Source organism: Dendrobates tinctorius, unplaced genomic scaffold (genome assembly GCF_039654945.1).
Source record: "Dendrobates tinctorius isolate UK_male_01 unplaced genomic scaffold, ASM3965494v1 ptg000173l, whole genome shotgun sequence".
Lineage (NCBI taxonomy): Eukaryota > Metazoa > Chordata > Amphibia > Anura > Dendrobatidae > Dendrobates > Dendrobates tinctorius.
Genome location: NW_027361840.1, coordinates 8878119 through 8899268, shown reverse-complemented (window position 1 = coordinate 8899268; position 21150 = coordinate 8878119). Strand labels below are relative to the sequence as shown.

The following is a 21150-nucleotide window of genomic DNA, read 5'->3' as shown; positions in this document are numbered from 1 at the left end:
TGACCATCACCGCCGCTGGGCATAACTGTTGCTGGACATAACTGCCGCTGGGCATCACCACCACTGTTACTGAGCATCACCGCCACTGGGCATAACTGCTGCTGGGCATAACTGCCGCTGGGCATCACCACCACTGTTACTGACCATCACCGCCGCTGGGCATAACTGCTGCTGGACATTACCGCCGCTGGGCATCACCACCACTGTTACTGAGCATCACCGCCGCTGGACATAACTGCTGCTGGACATTACCGCCGCTGGGCATCACCACCACTGTTACTGAGCATCACCGCCGCTGGGCATAACTGCTGCTGGACATAACTGCCGCTGGGCATCACCACCACTGTTACTGAGCATCACCGCCACTGGGCATAACTGCTGCTGGACATTACCGCCGCTGGGCATCACCACCACTGTTACTGACCATCACCGCCGCTGGGCATAACTGCTGCTGGACATAACTGCCGCTGGGCATCACCACCACTGTTACTGAGCATCACCGCCGCTGGACATAACTGCTGCTGGACATTACCGCCGCTGGGCATCACCACCACTGTTACTGAGCATCACCGCCGCTGGACATAACTGCTGCTGGACATTACCGCCGCTGGGCATCACCACCACTGTTACTGACCATCACCGCCGCTGGGCATAACTGTTGCTGGACATAACTGCCGCTGGGCATCACCACCACTGTTACTGAGCATCACCGCCAGTGGGCATAACTGCTGCTGGACATAACTGCCGCTGGGCATCACCACCACTGTTACTGAGCATCACCGCCGCTGGACATAACTGCTGCTGGACATTACCGCCGCTGGGCATCACCACCACTGTTACTGAGCATCACCGCCGATGGACATAACTGCTGCTGGACATCACCGCCGCTGGGCATCACCGCCGCTGGACATAACTGCTGCTGGACATTACCGCCGCTGGGCATCACCACCTGTCACTGAGTATCACCGCCGATGGACATAACTGCTGCTGGACATCACCGCCGCTGGGCATCACCGCCGCTGGACATAACCGCTGCTGGACATCACCGCCGCTGGGCATCACCGCCACTGGACTTCATTGCCGATGTGAATAACTGCCACTGTCACTGAGTATCACCGCCGATGAACATAACTGCTGCTGGACATCACCGCCGCTGGACATCACTGCCGCTGGGCATCACCGCCGCTGGACTTCATTGCCACTGGATATCACCGCCGCTGGGCATCACTGCCGCTGGGCATCACCACCGCTGAACTTCATTGCCACTGGACATAACTGCTGCTGGGCATCACCGCCGCTGAACTTCATTGCTGCTGGACATCACCACCGCTGGACATCACCGCCGCTGGACTTCATTGCCGCTGGGCATCACCGCGGAGCTGGAACAGAATTGCGCTAAAATTTTGCCCCATTTTGTAATTTCTCCAGGATACAAATCAAGCGGCAACATCTGGATAATAAAAAACTGCGCCCAAAATGCCGGACAAAAGCCGAAAACGTAGAAAAAGCGGCAATTAAATAAAGAATAAGTGCAAAGAAATGCTTCCCCCCTACTCTGGAACTCTCTACCACAACATATCAGACTCTCACCTACCATCGAAACCTTCAAAAAGAGCCTGAAGACCGACCTCTTCCGACAAGCCTACAACCTGCAGTAACCACCGATCCACCAAACCGCTGCACGACCAGCTCTACCCTCGCCTACTGTACCCTCACCCATCCCGTTGTAGATTGTGAGCCCTCGCGGGCAGGGTCCTCTCTCCTCCTGGACCAGTTATGACTTGTATTGTTTAAGATTATTGTACTTGTTTTTATGTATACCCCTCCTTACATGTAAAGCGCCATGGAATAAATGGCGCTATAATAATAATAATAATAATAATAATAATAATAATAATAATAATAATAAAAAAGAAAAGTCTCCACCAGACGCAGCTTTACTCCAGAAAGAGAGAACAAAAGTCAGGAAGTTTGTGAAGTTTTCCTTCCGCAGTGAGGTTTGATCACCCGGAGCCCCCACTGCCTCCTGTGCACACTCTGCTGCAGTTGTGCGGTTTTTCCAGTCCTGCCCCCTGGCGGTATCAGTGGGCTCTGACCCTGCTCTCAGTTTCTGATCTCTGCTCTGTTATTGGCACAGACAATGGTATGAGGATGACCCCAGGCGGCAGCACGGCAGGGGTTAACAGCAGGCCGGCCATTGTCTGCTGCTCTGCCCCCTCCTCCCAGCGGCGGATCCTCCTCCTGCAGAGCTCTGCCTCCTTTTAGGCTCCTGCTCCCCTCCTCCATGTCTTGATGGTCGGAGTGAGGAGGAGGAGGAGGACGGCGCTCCAGCCCTGCACCATGTACTGAGCCCGGACTACAGAGGAGCCATGAGGACCCTGCTGACCTTCTCCTTGCTGCTCATCTCCAAGGTGGGACCAGGCTGACGTTCTGCGGCGCCTCCGGCAGTGAAGGGGTTACCGGGGGGATGAGTGACCTCATCCCCATTACAGCATTAATGGATGTCTGATGTGCAGGGACTACAAGTCCCAGCACAGGCGGAGGGTGGCATGCTGGGAGCTGTGGTTCCATAGAGGTGTGATCCATCCTTACACCCCTGACCCCAGAGCTCACAGTCCATGTCTGCTTTGTACCTGGTGTCGCTGTGCAGTCGGGGCAGACGATCACCCCCAACCGGTCAGCGTCACACAATAGCCATTGGGGGTGCATTTACTTTTGCAACTTAGATGTCGGCACCTTACCGCAGGGCGCAATGCCTCTCACCGTACAGAAACGACTCCCGGGTGGGATATCGTCTGCCGGGCGATAAAATGGCTGCCACCGGCAAGACGTCAGGGGACAAAGATGCGATGAAAGAGGGAGCGTGTGGGAACCTGCCCGGCGCCTCTCTCCCCCGTGCCCGCCGCCAGGTGATGCGGCTGCTGGGAGTTTTGGGAAACTTTCTGGATTCCTCGTCTGATACCTGTCCGCCGGGGTCATTCCGCGGGACGTAGAGGGGCAGAAATCTCACCCAAATATTAAACGCCTCCATATCCCGCGTGACACATTGTTACATTTGGGGCGATACAGTTTTTGACTTTGCGGCGCTCATTGAAGAATGAAGGGTTAAAATCGTCGCTCAGCGATGGCTTCTGCGCCGGCGGAATGTTGTCACCAGATGTTAGAATGTCTGAGATCCTGACGCTTTGCTGATCGTCGTTTTCTGCAACTTTGACTCCGCTATGGAGGCAGCAAAGATGGAGGCGCTGCGGCGGGTTCACGGCACGGTCAGAGGACGGCGGTGGAAGGGTTAACTGTGTGACTGATATATCCGGTTCTGGCCTCATTCTAGGGATCTGCGGAGTCTGACCCCCCATGATCGGCGCCCGGCTCCTCGGTGTAGGGGCTCATTCACACCTCGCGCTTCTGGATCCGCATTTGGTCCAAAACCAGGAATGGAATCTGCAGTGAAAACCTAAAACCGAGCGACCCCCCCCCCCCCCCCCCGTATAACAATCCTGTACGGTCGCATTCACACGGCGCGGTACATGACTTCTCCTCGACACCCATTCTATCTCCGCCGTTATCGTCTGCTCCCATGCAGGTTGTCGCCCGGTCCTCCCAGGCCCCTGGCAGCCATATTTGCTGTCACCCAGCTTTCCCAGTAGCGGAAGTGTCTGCGGTGATGGATCCGCTGCCGGACTTCTCTCATTAGCGCGTTATTAGGTCACTGATGGCCAATTTCCAGGCTTGTCCGCGCTCGCATCCCCCCCCTAATGCATTAATGATATCGGCTTTATCCCCCCAGTATTCAGCCACAGAAACTGTACGCAGCTCTCCTGCGGTCTGATGGACCAAAAACCGCCCGGGCCCCACGCTGCAGTGTCCTGGGGCCTATGACAGTTCTTCCGGTTCCTGTCTGGTGTGAGGTCTTGTAGATTCTCTCCATGAATTTGGCACGGCCCTGTTGGGCCATTATGCCCCGTCTCAATCCCAACTTCTCAAACCGGTGTCGTCCAGGACTGGATAAGAAAATGCCAAAAGCCACAATGTGTGCGCGAGCTCTGAGGGTTTTTTGTTTCATTTCAGACCGTTTTCCAAGTCTGCACCAAATCTAAGATCTCTGCTTGTTGTCAGGGAATGGGAATCCTCCCGGATCTGATCCGCTCAGCCACTGGACTGATACATTGTAGCAAACCGTCAGCACAGGAGATCTTCCCATGTTCAGCTCACAGAGGATTGTCCAGACTGGATACAACTGTAGCAAACTCTCAGCTGTGAGAGGTCACCTGTGAATCAGCGGCGGCCGGACTCCGCTGACCTCGCTTATCTCCATAATGGTGGAATTCATCGAAGATTGTTTGGGGGTCTCTGGTGGATTAAGCCCCCGCATTCCTCGGGGCCCCCCCGTATAGTGTTCATGTGCGCTGGGGTCCCCCCCCCTGTATAGTGTTCCTGCGCTGGGGTCCCCTCCCCCCCCCCCCCTGTATAGTGTTCCTGCGCTGGGGTCCCCTCCCCCCCCCCCCCTGTATAGTGTTCCTGCGCTGGGGTCCCCTCTCCCCCTGTATAGTGTTCCTGCGCTGGGGTCCCCTCTCCCCCTGTATAGTGTTCCTGCGCTGGGGTCCCCTCTCCCCCTGTATAGTGTTCCCGCGCTGGGGTCCCCTCCATAGTGTTCCTGCGCTGGGCCCCCCCCTATAGTGTTCCTGCGCTGGGGTCCCCCCCCTGTATAGTGTTCCTGCGCTGGAACCCTCCCCCCCCCGTATAGTGTTCCTGTGCTGGAACCCCCCCGTATAGTGTTCCTGCGCTGGGTCCCCTGTTTAGTGTTCCTGCACTGGGGTCCCCTCCCCCCCCCTGTATAGTGTTCCTGCGCTGGGGTCCCCTCCCCCCCCCTGTATAGTGTTCCTGCGCTGGGGTCCCCTCCCCCCCCCCTGTATAGTGTTCCTGCGCTGGGGTCCCCTCCCCCCCCTGTATAGTGTTCCCGCGCTGGGCCCCCCCCCATAGTGTTCCTGCGCTGGAACCCCCCCCTATAGTGTTCCTGCGCTGGGCCCCCCTATAGTGTTCCTGCGCTGGGGTCCCCCCCCTGTATAGTGTTTCTGCGCTGGAACCCTCCCCCCCCCCCCCCCCCTATAGTGTTCCCGCGCTGGGCCCCCCCCCCTATAGTGTTCCCGCGCTGGGCCCCCCCCCCCCATAGTGTTCCTGCGCTGGGGCCCTTCCTGTCTGCATCCACCCATGGCTGAAGTCCTATGCCCGCGGGTTGAGGGCTAGGTCTTGTACTCTGGTGTTCCCCTCCAGGCGCGTACCCTGACTTCGTGGAAGCGTTCCTGAAGCGAGCCAGTAATGGATGCCTCTGAGCCGGGTGCTGCCGGGCGAGGGGGGCGCAGCGTCTGAAGAGACTCTTTCAGCAGAGAGAAGCGGCTCATTCATCCCCCTGAACGCGACTTCTCGGCCTCAATAATTAAGTGGTCAGAGCTTAGAAAAACCACATTTCTGCTGGTTCCTGGGACGATGATTAGCTGGATACCTGGGGGGTACGCGGTGCCAGGCTCGGGGGGGGAGATCGTGCTGCGTTGTCCTCTAGGAAAGTCTCGCCCCTAGATTGGGCATCACCCGGGTTCACTGGCCCAGAACCAAAGGCAGAACACACGGTGTAATCCTCAGGGGGCGCAAGTCACGGGCCTATAGAATACACCGACTACTAGGCCCGGTGCCCTGAGGCTGCTGTTAGAGATGGTGGTCCATCCACCCCCCAAATAGAAGGGTCCAGGCTGCCGTCCAGGCCTGGGTGGTATGGTCCTCTACCACATATACTTACGTGGAAGAGCGAGGGGCTTGGAGGGTCTCCTGGATCTCGGAGGTGTGGTGATGGACGTCCGTCCCACCTCTCCTCGGTGCCCCCTCATGTTCTGGGCGCTGGTGGGTGGCAGTACCCCACCCCCACTTGTCCCTCATGTCTGCGGGCGTCCTCGGATGTCTCCAGATGCTCAGCGCCATAGTGGGTCCTGGCAGGGGAGACCACTGTGTCCCTCACCAAATATGGAGCCGGTTTTGTGTAGTGATCATTATAAGAGAAGAGGGAGATGAGGGGCCTAATGAAAACAAGACCCCGGGACCGGAGGATTCACAGCGTCCATTAACCCTTCGTGCCGGCGCGGCCCCACAGAATGATCCATCGTACAGGAGGCCAATCGTATGCTCTCATTCTCGTGCACAAATGACCAAGAATTGACCCTTAAAATTCATGGTTCGGCGATCATCTAGCCGTGCCTGGCGATCACTGTCCGGGGCGATCACTTGGGATCAGCACTAGCAGGGATCATTATTGGGGGTACAGTGATGGGGCGCGGGATCCTTATACCTCTTATTTAGTGCATGTCCATTCCTACTTGTGGCACATATGGGTCTGGGTTTAGAGAGATTGCTCAGTTTACACCCGCCATATCTGTTCTGTCAGCAGCGGGGGGCTTTTACTTGAAAACCCTGGAATGGCCCTCATTGTAAATGTAGGACGATCCCTTCATTGCAGGGCGCGGTGTCTGGGGGTTTCACCTCCACATTGGGTGATTGTGCCCCTCTGTCTGGTCCGTTGTATCCTGCAGGGGGCGACATTGAGTTCAGGGCTCACTCTGATGGTGTTACATAATGGAAGGGACTGGGAGTGACTCCCCGGGGGTCTGTGCGAGGCCCCCTGCACCCGTCATAGGGATATCGGCTGTGGCTGGAGTCGTCCTTTAAGTCTCCCTCCCTGTGCGGTAGAACAAGGGCGCTGCTGTGCGGCACTCGCTGAAGGATCTGTGACTGTTTGTTCAGCTCTGGTCCTAATTAAACTGCATGTAACCCACAGCCTGGCATCGCACCACCCTACCTGCCAGGGGGCATGACACACAGGACTCAGTGTGACGACTCCATCTCCTCCACACCAGTAGGAAGACCTAGGTACGGGGCAGGGTGGGCGTGCTGCAGAAGGTAGACCTAGGTAGGGTAATCCGCGGGCGGGCCGCAGAGGGCAGACCTAGGTAGGGTAATCCGCGGGCGGGCCGCAGAGGGCAGACCTAGGTAGGGTAATGGGCGGGCCGCAGAGGGCAGACCTAGGTACGGGGCTCTTGGCGGGCCGCAGAGGGCAGACCTAGGTACGGGGCTCTTGGCGGGCCGCAGAGGGCGGACCTAGGTACGGGGATCCGCGGGCGGGCCGCAGAGGGCGGACCTAGGTACGGGGATCCGCGGGTGGGCCGCAGAGGGCGGACCTAGGTACGGGGATCCGCGGGTGGGCCGCAGAGGGCGGACCTAGGTACGGGGATCCGCGGGTGGGCCGCAGAGGGCGGACCTAGGTACGGGGATCCGCGGGTGGGCCGCAGAGGGCGGACCTAGGTACGGGGATCCGCGGGTGGGCCGCAGAGGGCGGACCTAGGTACGGGGCTCCGTGGGTGGGCCGCAAGGGCTGGACCTAGGCATGGGGTTCCGTGGGCGTGCCACAAAGGGCGGACCTAGGTACGGGGCACCGCGGGCGGGCTGCAAATGACTGGACCTAGGTATGGTGCTCCACGGGTGGGCTGCAAGGAGTGGACCTAGGCATGGGGCTCGCATACAGTGTCACACACAGGATTAGGTACATTGTAATATTATATGATGGGGGGTCGTTGGGGGCTTTGGTCTGAGCTGTGCAGCCACTCCGGGGCCCCAGAGGTCACAGACACACATATTGGCCCTGGATCCGCCTCGGGGCCCTCGTCTGTCCATTCGCCAGTCCCCGTGAGGGTTGTAGTCCTTTTCCTTCTCTCAGCCTTTATTATCACACCTGAGGCCTAGATACAGCGGCTGAGATGTGGAATCTGAGACAGGAGATGTCTCTCATCTTGTCCAGCTGGGTGGTTGTCGGCGGTGGCAGATGCACCTCATGCAGGAGGTGTTAGGTCCCCAGGAGGTTTTTGTGGGGAGGACATGAAACTCCAAGCTACAAGGTGAGAGGTATCAGGAGGTGGGGAGGGGGCAGTTAACCTGTTCAGTGCTGGAGCTCCATGGCCTCCTGTGATGTCTGCGCTGCTCTGTGGTATATTCCAGTACTGACCAGTGTAGTGCATAAACCAGAGTGACTGCAGCGCCTCTGCTGGACATCATGGGCACTGCAGCTCATATCCTCCATCGAGTCCTTTTACTTCACCCTCCACTGGCTAGACCTCACTTGTGGAAACCTGCGGAGCCTTCTGATTTTCTTTTTCCGCTTACCACGTGTGCCTCTTCCCCTACACCGAGCAGATGTAGCTGAGCCGAGCGCAGATTATTGCCACATAATGTCGCTGCCTTACAGGCAGTAAATAATTTGAGACACTGTTGACACATTCTGGGATCTCCGTGCAGCCGGCATTGATGTGGGGGGTCACTGACTGCTTTCTTCAGATGTTACTCTCTGGGGCATTAGCTTCCCTCTTCTGCTCCGCGCCTGTCTTATTCCTCTTCTCCTCCTCCTTCCGCTCCGCGCCTGCCCTCTTCTGCCTGCTTCCTTCTTCCTCTCCGCGCCTGCTTCCTTCTTTCTTCTTCCGCGCCTGCTTCCTTCTTTCTTCTTCCGCGCCTGCTTCCTTCTTTCTTCTTCCGCGCCTGCTTCCTTCTTTCTTCTTCCGCGCCTGCTTCCTTCTTTCTTCTTCCGCGCCTGCTTCCTTCTTCCTTCTTCCGCGCCTTCTTCCTTCTTCCGCGCCTTCTTCCTTCTTCCGCGCCTTCTTCCTTCTTCCGCGCCTTCTTCCTTCTTCCGCGCCTTCTTCCTTCTTCCGCGCCTTCTTCCTTCTTCCGCGCCTTCTTCCTTCTTCCGCGCCTGCTTCCTTCTTCCTTCTTCCGCTCCGCGCCTGCCTCCTTCTTCCTTCTTGAGCGCCTGCCTCCTTCTTCCTTCTTCCGCGCCTGCTTCCTTCTTCCTTCTTCCGCGCCTGCTTCCTTCTTCCGCTCCGCGTCTGCCTCCTTCTTCCGCTCTGCGCCTGCCTCCTTCTTCCGCTCTGCGCCTGCCTCCTTCTTCCGCTCCGCGCCTGCCTCCTTCTTCCGCTCCGCGCCTGCCTCCTTCTTCCGCTCCGCGCCTGCCTCCTTCTTCCGCTCCGCGCCTGCCTCCTTCTTCCGCTCCGCGTCTGCCCTCTTCCACACTTTTGCCTCTTTCTAACCCATCCTCTCTGTTTTGCAGGTGGCTGCGGAGGAGTGTCCGAGCGGTGTGCATACACAAGGCGGAGCGTGCTGCTACCTGTGCCCCCCGGGTTATGGGGTGTCCGTGCCCTGTTTGACTAAGGATACGGTGTGCGAGCCGTGCACAGAGGGTAAGTGATGTCCACAGAGGATCAGGATTCTGGGAAAGCTGGGTGATGGCTAATATGGCGCCGTTACAGCTCCACCTCCCAGGTGTCCTACAAATAGGCCATCTGTATGGATGGAAGTTCTCACCCAGCTTTCCACGAGTCCTGACCGGCAGGTGCAGCATGTGCCCTCTGATCCGTTAGTTTGGAGTCTAACCCACGGTTCTTGCAGGTTCCACCTTCTCCCATGTGTCCAGTGTCACTGAGCGGTGCCGGCCGTGCTCCAGCTGCCGGGGCGCCCTGCAGACACTGAACGCCACCTGCACCGCTGAGCACGATGCCGTCTGCCACTGTCCTGATGGCTACTACCTGCACTCCGAGGTCGGTGTCTGCCTCGCTTGCCACGTGTGCTCCAAGGGCTCTGGTGCCACGACGCCCTGCACCCGCACGGAGAACACGCAGTGCAACCCCTGCCCCCAGGGCTTCTACTCTGAGGTGAAGAGCAGCCGGTCGCCCTGCCTGCCCTGCCGGAGCCGGTGTCTGGAGACCGAGGTCCAGATCGGAGACTGCACCCCCCACCACGACATCCTGTGTATGAGTAAGTGCCGCCTGCGCCTTCTGCAGCATTGTGCTTTGTCATTAGTAGCTCTGCTTGCTGTCAGCAGGAACAGTCCTGGACTAAGAATGGTCCCAGCTGAGGGTTTGGAGCACGTCACCCCCAATGTCCAGTAACTTGTCTAATCCCCGGATTCTGTGACACCCCCTGGCTGCGCTGGCACTGCCAGCTTCTGATCCCACCAGGCTGGTGACGCTGGGCAGGTGGCATCAAGATGTCTTCATTGTGTGGGCAGATACCTCCACGGTCCTTGAAGCCAGCTGTCCATAGACGTCCGGGCAAGAGATGCTGCCGCTGGCATCTCCCTCAGTAGAGCAGTAGGAGACCCAGAAGCCGCCATCATATTATTACTCAGGTTCTCTCCACTACGGTTTTCTTGGCAGAACCAGATCTGCTACGAAGAAGATCCATAAAGGAGATTTACCAGACTGCGCCCCGCGAGGACCGCCTCTCAGTGGGCAACTTACCCCGGCCGCTCCCTCCATTTATCTGCTTCTTAATCCTTTCCTTTACAGTCCATTCACTAAATCTCATCCAAGGACAATAACTGCAATCATCCTGAAGGCAAAGCGTCCAAGTGTCAGCGTAATCCAGACGATTGTACGATCGGTGGAAATGTAAAGTCAGGACATACAGCAGTATTATAGTAGTTATATTCTTGTATATAGGTGCAGTATTATAGTAGTTATATTCTTATACATAGGGGCAGTATTATAGTAGTTATATTCTTGTACATAGGAGCAGTATTATAGTAGTTATATTCTTGTACATAGGGGGCAGTATTATAGTAGTTATATTCTTGTACATAGGGGGGCAGTATTATAGTAGTTATATTCTTGTACATAGGGGGGCAGTATTATAGTAGTTATATTCTTGTACATAGGGGCAGTATTATAGTAGTTATATTCTTGTATATAGGGGGCAGTATTATAGTAGTTATATTCCTGTACATAGGAGCAGTATTATAGTAGTTATATAACCAGCTTTTCCAATCTCTGCTCTGAATCCACTCCTGTGTCTCCATTCAATGTCAGCAAGCAGTTAATCCTGAATGCTATCTCTGTGTTTTCAACTCTGCAAGCTTATTTCTGGTATATAGTTTTTCCAACTTACTCTGCTTGTCCCCTTATGTTGTGAGGTCAAGAAACTTTTCAAAGTGCTTTATGATCCATGTAGTGCTGGACATGTGTTTATTTGACCACAACATTTTATTGGGTCCTGGTGTCTCAGTTTAGTGTGATTGATTAACGAGAAGAGAGAGCCAACAAAAAAAAACTAAAAAAAAAAACTTAGCCTTAACCTCCTATATATTCAGACCTAGCTAGGGGGAGCATTTATGCAGGGGGCATTTATGCACATGTAATCCAAGTACATGTATCAAAGTACTATTGGCAGTTATAACATGGCAGTTAGACAGGGCAGGAGACAGGTAAGATATTTATATACATCTACTCTCTGTACATTTGTAGTACAACAAATATATACCATATGCATTTGTGTAATTTTAATCCTGGCCGCTGCATTCACACACATCCACTGCCCTGGCATTAACTCTCTACACTCCATCCATATCGGCCCGTCGCTTCTTTCCTCTCCTATGTATAGCACTCACGCTCTTTTCACATTGTTAAATCGCACAGATCCAGCCAGTCCCACCATTCAACATCAGAGACGCTCTCACAAATCACTTAACCATCTGCTCACTATTTCTATCTTCCTTCTCCTAGTCGCAGGAGACATTGCTCCCAACCCTGGTCCCCCATGTTATAGAAAGTCAAACCCCCCAACTGCTACACTCAGAAACCCCTCTAATCTGATTAATATTCCCTGCCTGCCATCTGTCTTTTAATTGGGCCCTCTGGAATTCTCGCTCAGTGTGTAACAAACTCTCCTTCACTCATGACTTCTTCCTTTCTAATTCTCTTAGCCTCCTGGCACTTACTGAAACCTGGATCCAGCAGTCAGACACTACCGCTGCTGCTGCACTTTCATACGGGGGACTACACTTCTCTCATACCCCAAGATCAGACAATAGAGCAGGTGGAGGCGTTGGTCTGCTCCTACCACCAAAATGTACCTTTCAGGTTATCCCTCAAGTACCCTCACTAGTCTTCCCTTCTTTTGAGGTCCATGCCGTCAGACTCTACACCCCCTTCTCCATGCGAGTGGCGGTGGTGTATCATCCTCCCAGCCCCTCCCATCAGTTCCTGCATTATTTTGCCACTTGGCTTCCACATTTTCTCTCCTGTGACATCCGTACCCTCATCATGGGAGATTTCAACATCCCCGTTGCTCTTCCCCTCTCCCCATCTGCTACTCACCTTTTATCTCTAACCTCCTCATTTGGCCTTTTGCAGCTTACTAATTCTCCAACGCATGAAGACGGAAACTCCCTCGACTTGGTCTTCTCTCGGCTTTGCTCAGTGGATGATTTTGCAAACTCCCCTCTCCCGCTCTCTGACCACAATCTTCTTTCATTCTCTATACAGAACTGCCAGGCTGCTCAGGTCACCCCCACTGTCCATACTTATAGAAACATACAGGCCATTAACACCCAGAAACTTATGAAGAACTTGCAGTCTTCATTGGCCCCTATCTCCTCCCTCTCATGTCCTGATTCTGCATTGAAGCATTACAATGAAACACTTCAAAGTGCCCTGGATGAATTTGCACCTCCTATAAATAGAACACCACAACACAGACGGCGACAACCCTGGCACACGGTGCAAACACGTTTCCTGCAGCGGTGCTCCAGGTGCGCCGAACGTCTGTGGAGAAAATCCAATCTACACGAAGATTTCATCCATTTTATGTTTATGCTTAGAACATACAACACTGCCCTTCACCTCTCCAAACAAACCTATTTCAACACCCTCATCACTTCACTGTCCAATAACCCGAAACGTCTTTGACATTTTTCATTCTCTACTCAATCCAAGAGTACAGGCCCCAACCACGGAGCTCCGAGCTGACGATCTGGCCAATTACTTCAAAGAAAAAATTGACCAGATTCGACAGGAAATTATCTCCCAATCACCTCATACCATGCACTGTCCTCCCTCCCCCACTGCATCTAACTCACTCTCTGATCTTGAACCAGTCACAGAAGAAGTAGTAAGCAGGCTCCTTGCATCTTCTCGCCCAACTACTTGCACCAGTGACCCATTTCCGTCACATCTCCTCCAGTCCCTTTCCCCTGCTGTCACCCCTCACCTAACTAAAATATTTAACCTCTCTCTCTCTTCTGGTATTTTTCCCTCCTCATTTAAGCATGCCATCATACATCCACTACTTAAAAAACCATCCCTCGACCAAAACTGTGCCGCTAACTATAGACCTGTCTCTAATCTTCCCTTCATCTCTAAACTCCTGGAATGCCTGGTCCACTCCCATCTTATCCACTATCTCTCAGAAAACTCTGTTCTCGACCCTCTCCAATCCGGTTTCCGCTCTTTACACTCCACTGAAACTGCCCTCACTAAAGTCTCTAATGATCTGCTAACAGCTAAATCAAATGGTCACTACTCCATGCTAATTCTCTTGGATCTCTCTGCAGCATTCGACACTGTGGATCATCAGCTCCTCCTCACTATGCTCCATTCCATTGGCCTCAAGGAAACCGTTCTCTCCTGGTTCTCCTCCTATCTCTCCGACCGCTCCTTTACTGTATCTTTTGCCGGTTCCTCCTCCTCTCACCTTCCCCTTACTGTTGGGGTCCCCCAAGGATCGGTTCTAGGCCCCCTCCTCTTCTCCTTGTACACTGCCCCTATTGGTCAAACAATCAGTAGATTTGGGTTCCAGTACCATCTCTATGCTGATGACACCCAATTATACGCTTCTTCTCCTGACATCACGCCAGCCTTTCTAGAAAACACCGGCGATTGTCTAAACGCTGTGTCTAACATCATGTCCTCACTATATCTGAAACTGAACCTGTCAGAGACTGAACTCCTGGTGTTTCCTCCCGCTACTAATGTACCTATACCCGACATTGCCATTCCCGTGTGTGGTTCCACTATTACTCCCCAGCAACAGGCCCGCTGTCTTGGGGTCATACTTGATTCCGAGCTTTCCTTTGCCCCCCACATTCGATCACTGGCTCGCTCTTGTCATCTGCACCTCAAAAACATTTCTAGAATTCGACCTTTTCTTACTTTTGACTCTGCAAAAACTCTTACTGTTTCTCTTATTCATTCTCGTCTCGACTATTGTAACTCTCTTCTAATCGGTCTCCCTCTTACCAAACTCTCCCCTCTCCAATCTGTCTTGAATGCTGCAGCCAGGATGATATTCCTCACCAATCGTTACACCGATGCCTCTACCTTGTGCCAGTCATTACACTGGCTACCCATCCACTCCAGAATTCAGTATAAACTTATTACCCTCACCCACAAAGCCCTCCATGGCTCAGCACCACCCTACATCTCCTCCCTTGTTTCAGTATACCACCCTACCCGCGCCCTCCATTCTGCTGATGACCTGAGGTTAGTATCCTCAATAGTCAGAACCTCCCACTCCCGTCTCCAAGACTTTACACGTGCCGCGCCAATTCTTTGGAATGCACTTCCCAGGTCAATACGATTAGTCCCCAATCCCCACAATTTTAAGCGTGCCCTGAAAACGCATTTATTCAGACTGGCCTATCGCCTCAACACATTAACCTAATCTATCCCTGGGTGGCACAGCCAAAAGTTTTACCATAACCAGATTTCCCGCATCATGTTCCCACATGCTTTATGCATCCATTAGCCCTCTGCGTCTGTACTGTTACTTAACATTATGACTGGTCCATACAATCAGAGCAACTGTTACCACCCACCTTTCGTGTCTCCCTCTTTCCTCATAGACTGTAAGCTTGCGAGCAGGGCCCTCATTCCTCTTGGTATTTGTTATAATCTACTGTATGTGATTATTGTTATGCTGTAATGTCTATTGTCTGTACAAATCCCCTCTGAAATGTAAAGTGCTGCGGAATATGTCGGCGCTATAGAAATAAAATTTATTATTATTATTATTATTATTATTATTATTATTCTTGTACATAGGAGGCAGTATTATAGTAGTTATATTCTTGTACGTAGGGGCAGTATTATAGTAGTTATATTCTTGTACATAGGGGCAGTATTATAGTAGTTATATTCTTGTACATAGGGGCAGTATTATAGTAGTTATATTCTTGTATATAGGGGCAGTATTATAGCAGTTATATTCTTGTACATAGGAGCAGTATTATAGTAGTTATATTCTTGTACATAGGAGCAGTATTATAGTAGTTATATTCTTGTACATAGGGGCAGTATTATAGTAGTTATATTCTTGTACATAGGAGCAGTATTATAGTAGTTATATTCTTGTACATAGGGGCAGTATTATAGTAGTTATATTCTTGTACATAGGAGCAGTATTATAGTAGTTATATTCTTGTACATAGGGGCAGTATTATAGCAGTTATATTCTTGTACATAGGAGCAGTATTATAGTAGTTATATTCTTGTACATAGGGGCAGTATTATAGTAGTTATATTCTTGTATATAGGGGCAGTATTATAGTAGTTATATTGTACATAGGGCAGTATTATAGTAATATTCTTGTACATAGGGGCAGTATTATAGTAGTTATATTCTTGTACATAGGGGCAGTATTATAGCAGTTATATTCTTGTACATAGGAGCAGTATTATAGTAGTTATATTCTTGTACGTAGGGGCAGTATTATAGTAGTTATATTCTTGTACATAGGGGCAGTATTATAGTAGTTATATTCTTGTACATAGGGGCAGTATTATAGCAGTTATATTCTTGTACATAGGAGCAGTATTATAGTAGTTATATTCTTGTACATAGGGGCAGTATTATAGCAGTTATATTCTTGTACATAGGAGCAGTATTATAGTAGTTATATTCTTGTACATAGGGGCAGTATTATAGTAGTTATATTGTACATAGGGGCAGTATTATAGTAGTTATATTGTACATAGGGCAGTATTATAGTAATATTCTTGTACATAGGGGCAGTATTATAGTAGTTATATTCTTGTACATAGGGGCAGTATTATAGCAGTTATATTCTTGTACATAGGAGCAGTATTATAGTAGTTATATTCTTGTACATAGGGGCAGTATTATAGTAGTTATATTCTTGTATATAGGGGCAGTATTATAGTAGTTATATTGTACATAGGGCAGTATTATAGTAATATTCTTGTACATAGGGGCAGTATTATAGTAGTTATATTCTTGTACATAGGGGCAGTATTATAGTAGTTATATTCTTGTATATAGGGGCAGTATTATAGTAGTTATATTGTACATAGGGCAGTATTATAGTAATATTCTTGTACATAGGGGCAGTATTATAGTAGTTATATTCTTGTACATAGGGGCAGTATTATAGCAGTTATATTCTTGTACATAGGAGCAGTATTATAGTAGTTATATTCTTGTACGTAGGGGCAGTATTATAGTAGTTATATTCTTGTACATAGGGGCAGTATTATAGTAGTTATATTCTTGTACATAGGGGCAGTATTATAGTAGTTATATTCTTGTACATAGGGGCAGTATTATAGTAGTTATATTCTTGTATATAGGGGCAGTATTATAGTAATATTCTTGTACATAGGGGCAGTATTATAGTAGTTATATTCTTGTACATAGGGGCAGTATTATAGCAGTTATATTCTTGTACATAGGAGCAGTATTATAGTAGTTATATTCTTGTACATGGGAGACAGTATTATAGTAGTTATGTTCTTGTACATAGGGGCAGTATTATAGTAGTTATATTCTTGTACATAGGAGACAGTGTTATATTCTTGTATATAGGGGCAGTATTATAGTAGTTATATTCTTGTACATAGGAGACAGTATTATAGTAGTTATATTCTTGTACATAGGGCAGTATTATAGTAGTTATATTCTTGTATATAGGGGCAGTATTATAGTAGTTATATTCTTGTACATAGGGGGCAGTATTATAGTAGTTATATTCTTGTACATAGGAGCAGTATTATAGTAGTTATATTCTTGTACATAGGGGCAGTATTATAGTAGTTATATTCTTGTATATAGGGGCAGTATTATAGTAGTTATATTCTTGTACATAGGGGCAGTATTATAGTAGTTATATTCTTGTATATAGGGGCAGTATTATAGTAGTTATATTCTTGTATATAGGGGCAGTATTATAGTAGTTATATTCTTGTACATAGGGGCAGTATTATAGTAGTTATATTCTTGTACATAGGAGGCAGTATTATAGTAGTTATATTCTTGTACATAGGGGCAGTATTATAGCAGTTATATTCTTGTACATAGGGGCAGTATTATAGCAGTTATATTCTTGTACATAGGAGCAGTATTATAGCAGTTATATTCTTGTACATAGGGGCAGTATTATAGTAGTTATATTCTTGTACATAGGGGCAGTATTATAGTAGTTATATTCTTGTACATAGGGGCAGTATTATAGCAGTTATATTCTTGTACATAGGGGCAGTATTATAGTAGTTATATTCTTGTATATAGGGGCAGTATTATAGTAGTTATATTCTTGTACATAGGGGAAGTATTATAGTAGTTATATTCTTGTATATAGGGGCAGTATTATAGTAGTTACATTCTTGTACATAGGGGCAGTATTATAGTAGTTATATTCTTGTACATAGGAGGCAGTATTATAGTAGTTATATTCTTGTACATAGGGGCAGTATTATAGTAGTTATATTCTTGTACATAGGGGCAGTATTATAGCAGTTATATTCTTGTACATAGGAGCAGTATTATAGTAGTTATATTCTTGTACATAGGGCAGTATTATAGTAGTTATATTCTTGTACATGGGAGCAGTATTATAGTAGTTATATTCTTGTACATAGGGGCAGCATTATAGTAGACTGATCTGTAGAGTTTCTGATGCTGTACAGATTAGTGTTAGGATCTTGGCGTCTGGGATTGTCTCGTCTGGGATTGTCTCTGTTCTTTTATCTTCCTCCACATCTCATGTTTGCGCTGACACTCTCCTCCTCCTCCTCCACTATCAGCTTCTTGTTACCTTCTTGTTGAGGTTGTATTTGTTTTTTTGGATGTGAATATTTTCTGTGACCCGTCCCCCTTCCTCTGACCCTCATCACACAGATACTTCAAAGGCAGAGGGAGGGGGCAGCATGTGCTGTGCAGGCAGGGTGTGTTGACAGCAGATCTGGGTGGGGGGTATGGTAAGGGGCACAGCTGGAGAGGGGCAGCACTGTGATCTTCTGCTACCTCTGGGTTCATCTAGTGGTGAGGCCGTGCGGGGCTGTCAGGCTGCACACAGTCTCTGCTGTTCACCTCATTATTTTATGCTAAACACAGGACAACAGATCTGCAACAATGTAACCAATGGAGTCTTACAGTAGATATGTTTCCTGCGTTCGGTGCTAGTGATGAGCTCCGAAAACTAAACCTGCACTCGTTTCGTCTTGTGCTATATTCCAGAGATGCACATATTGCAGGCTTCAGAGCTGAAATCTCCCAAGAATCCTTGCTTCTTTTAGCCCACTCAGAGCTTAGATGGTTGGCTGGTAACATAATTGGTGAGTTCAGCCGACATTCATCTAATGCTGAAGGCGACATGAACGGCAAACCCTACATCATAGGAGTTCTGCTGAGAAGGGAAAGGGGTTAATCCAGAAATGAGACAATGTCCAATAATAAGCATCAGAATAGTGAGTGCAGCTCTGGAGTATAATACAGGATGTAACTCAGGATCAGTAATGTAATGTATGTACACAGTGACTGCACCAGCAGAATAGTGAGTGCAGCTCTGGAGTATAATACAGGCTGTAACTCAGGATCAGTAATGTAATGTATGTACACAGTGACTGCACCAGCAGAATAGTGATTGCAGCTCTGGGGTATAATACAAGATGTAACTCAGGATCAGTAATGTAATGTATGTACACAGTGACTGCATCAGCAGAATAGTGAGTGCAGCTCTGGAGTATAATACAGGATGTAACTCAGGATCAGTAATGTAATGTATGTACACAGTGACTGCACCAGCAGAATAGTGAGCGCAGCTCTGGGGTATAATACAGGATGTAACTCAGGATCAGTAATGTAATGTATGTACACAGTGACTGCACCAGCAGAATAGTGAGCGCAGCTCTGGGGTATAATACAGGATGTAACTCAGGATCAGTAATGTAATGTATGTACACAGTGACTGCACCAGCAGAATAGTGAGTGCAGCTCTGGAGTATAATACTGGTACAGGGTGTATCTTTGGGCAGAATTTTAATTATATGTGATATTTTTGTTTTGCACCAGATAAAGATGTGCCAATCTTAAAGCGTAAAGATGATAACAGCACAATGTACACATCAGTGGAGGATGGCAGTAAGTATAATGTTATACCGCTCCTGTTACTGCTCCATTATATTACCAAAAATAGCTGATTTTTCAACATATGTTTTTGGTACAGACTTCAACATTACAGGTGGGCACAACTGGCATTTATGTCTTATTTTACTTACATCGCGCCATCATACTCCACTTCGCTGCACAGACCTAATAACCAACATTTCCCATCCCTTAGTCTTTGGAATGTAGAAATAAGCCATAACAGTGCTAACCACTGAGCCACCATGCTGCCCATGTACTGGAGTGATAGATTCCCTGCTCCACTAACACAAAAAATTGGGGTCAATTTACTAATCCTCCTGTCCTGTATATATACACTGCACAGTACCCCTCCTCCTGTATATACACTGCACAGTACCACTCCTCCCGTATATACACACTGCACAGTACCACTCCTCCTGTATATACACACTGCACAGTACCACTCCTCCCGTATATACACACTGCACAGTACCACTCCTCCCGTATATACACACTGCACAGTACCACTCCTCCCGTATATACACACTGCACAGTACCACTCCTCCTGTATATATACACTGCACAGTACCACTCCTCCTGTATATATACACTGCACAGTACCACTCCTCCTGTATATATACACTGCACAGTACCACTCCTCCTGTATATATACACTGCACAGTACCACTCCTCCTGTATATATACACTGCACAGTACCACTCCTCCTGTATATATACACTGCACAGTACCACTCCTCCTGTATATATACACTGCACAGTACCACTCCTCCTGTATATATACACTGCACAGTACCACTCCTCCTGTATATATACACTGCACAGTACCACTCCTCCTGTATATATACACTGCACAGTACCACTCCTCCTGTGTATATATACACTGCACAGGACCACTCCTGTGGACAGGAGCAGTATTATAGTAGTTATATTCTTGTACATGGGAGCAGTATTATAGTAGTTATATTCTTGTACATGGGAGCAGTATTATAGTAGTTATATTCTTGTACATAGGGGCAGTATTATAGTAGCTATATTCTTGTACATAGGAGCAGTATTATAGTAGCTATATTCTTGTACATAGGAGCAGTATTATAGTAGTTATATTCTTGTACATGGGAGCAGTATTATAGTAGTTATATTCTTGTACATAGGGGCAGTATTATAGTAGCTATATTCTTGTACATAGGAGCAGTATTATAGTAGCTATATTCTTGTACATGGGAGCAGTATTATAGTAGTTATATTCTTGTACATGGGAGCAGTATTATAGTAGCTATATTCTTGTACATAGGAGCAGTATTATAGTAGCTATATTCTTGTACATAGGAGCAGTATTATAGTAGTTATATTCTTGTACATGGGAGCAGTATTATAGTAGCTATATTCTTGTACATAGGGGCAGTATTATAGTAGCTATATTCTTGTACATAGGAGCAGTATTATAGTAGTTATATTCTTGTACATGGGAGCAGTATTATAGTAGTTATATTCTTGTACATGGGAGCAGTATTATAGTAGCTATATTCTTGTACATAGGAGCAGTATTATAGTAGCTATATTCTTGTACATGGGAGCAGTATTATAGTAGTTATATTCTTGTACATAGGGGCAGTATTATAGTAGCTATATTCTTGTACATAGGAGCAGTGTTATAGTAGTTATATTCTTGTACATAGGAGCAGTATTATAGTAGTTATATTCTTGTACATGGGAGCAGTATTATAGTAGTTATATTCTTGTACATAGGGGCAGCATTATAGTAGACTGATCTGTAGAGTTTCTGATGCTGTACAGATTAGTGTTAGGATCTTGGCGTCTGGGATTGTCTCGTCTGGGATTGTCTCTGTTCTTTTATCTTCCTCCACATCTCATGTTTGCTCTGACACTCTCCTCCTCCTCCTCCACTATCAGC

At 48.8% G+C, this 21150-nt stretch overlaps 1 protein-coding gene across 2 annotated transcripts in view; it reads left to right on the top strand.

The window, feature by feature from the left end:
- The first annotated feature begins 2213 nt into the window (after positions 1-2213).
- Positions 2214-21150, top strand: part of LOC141054018 (tumor necrosis factor receptor superfamily member 16-like) — a 34780-nt gene continuing 15843 nt past the window's right edge. The window contains exons 1-4 of one of the 2 annotated variants that reach the window (XM_073551159.1): positions 2214-2411; positions 9134-9263; positions 9472-9837; positions 19165-19233. In XM_073551159.1, coding sequence (XP_073407260.1) covers positions 2370-2411; positions 9134-9263; positions 9472-9837; positions 19165-19233 — 607 coding nt within the window. In that variant the 5' untranslated portion in view covers positions 2214-2369. The remainder of the gene's footprint in view (positions 2412-9133; positions 9264-9471; positions 9838-19164; positions 19234-21150) is intronic. The other variant, XM_073551158.1, reaches the window with a different exon arrangement.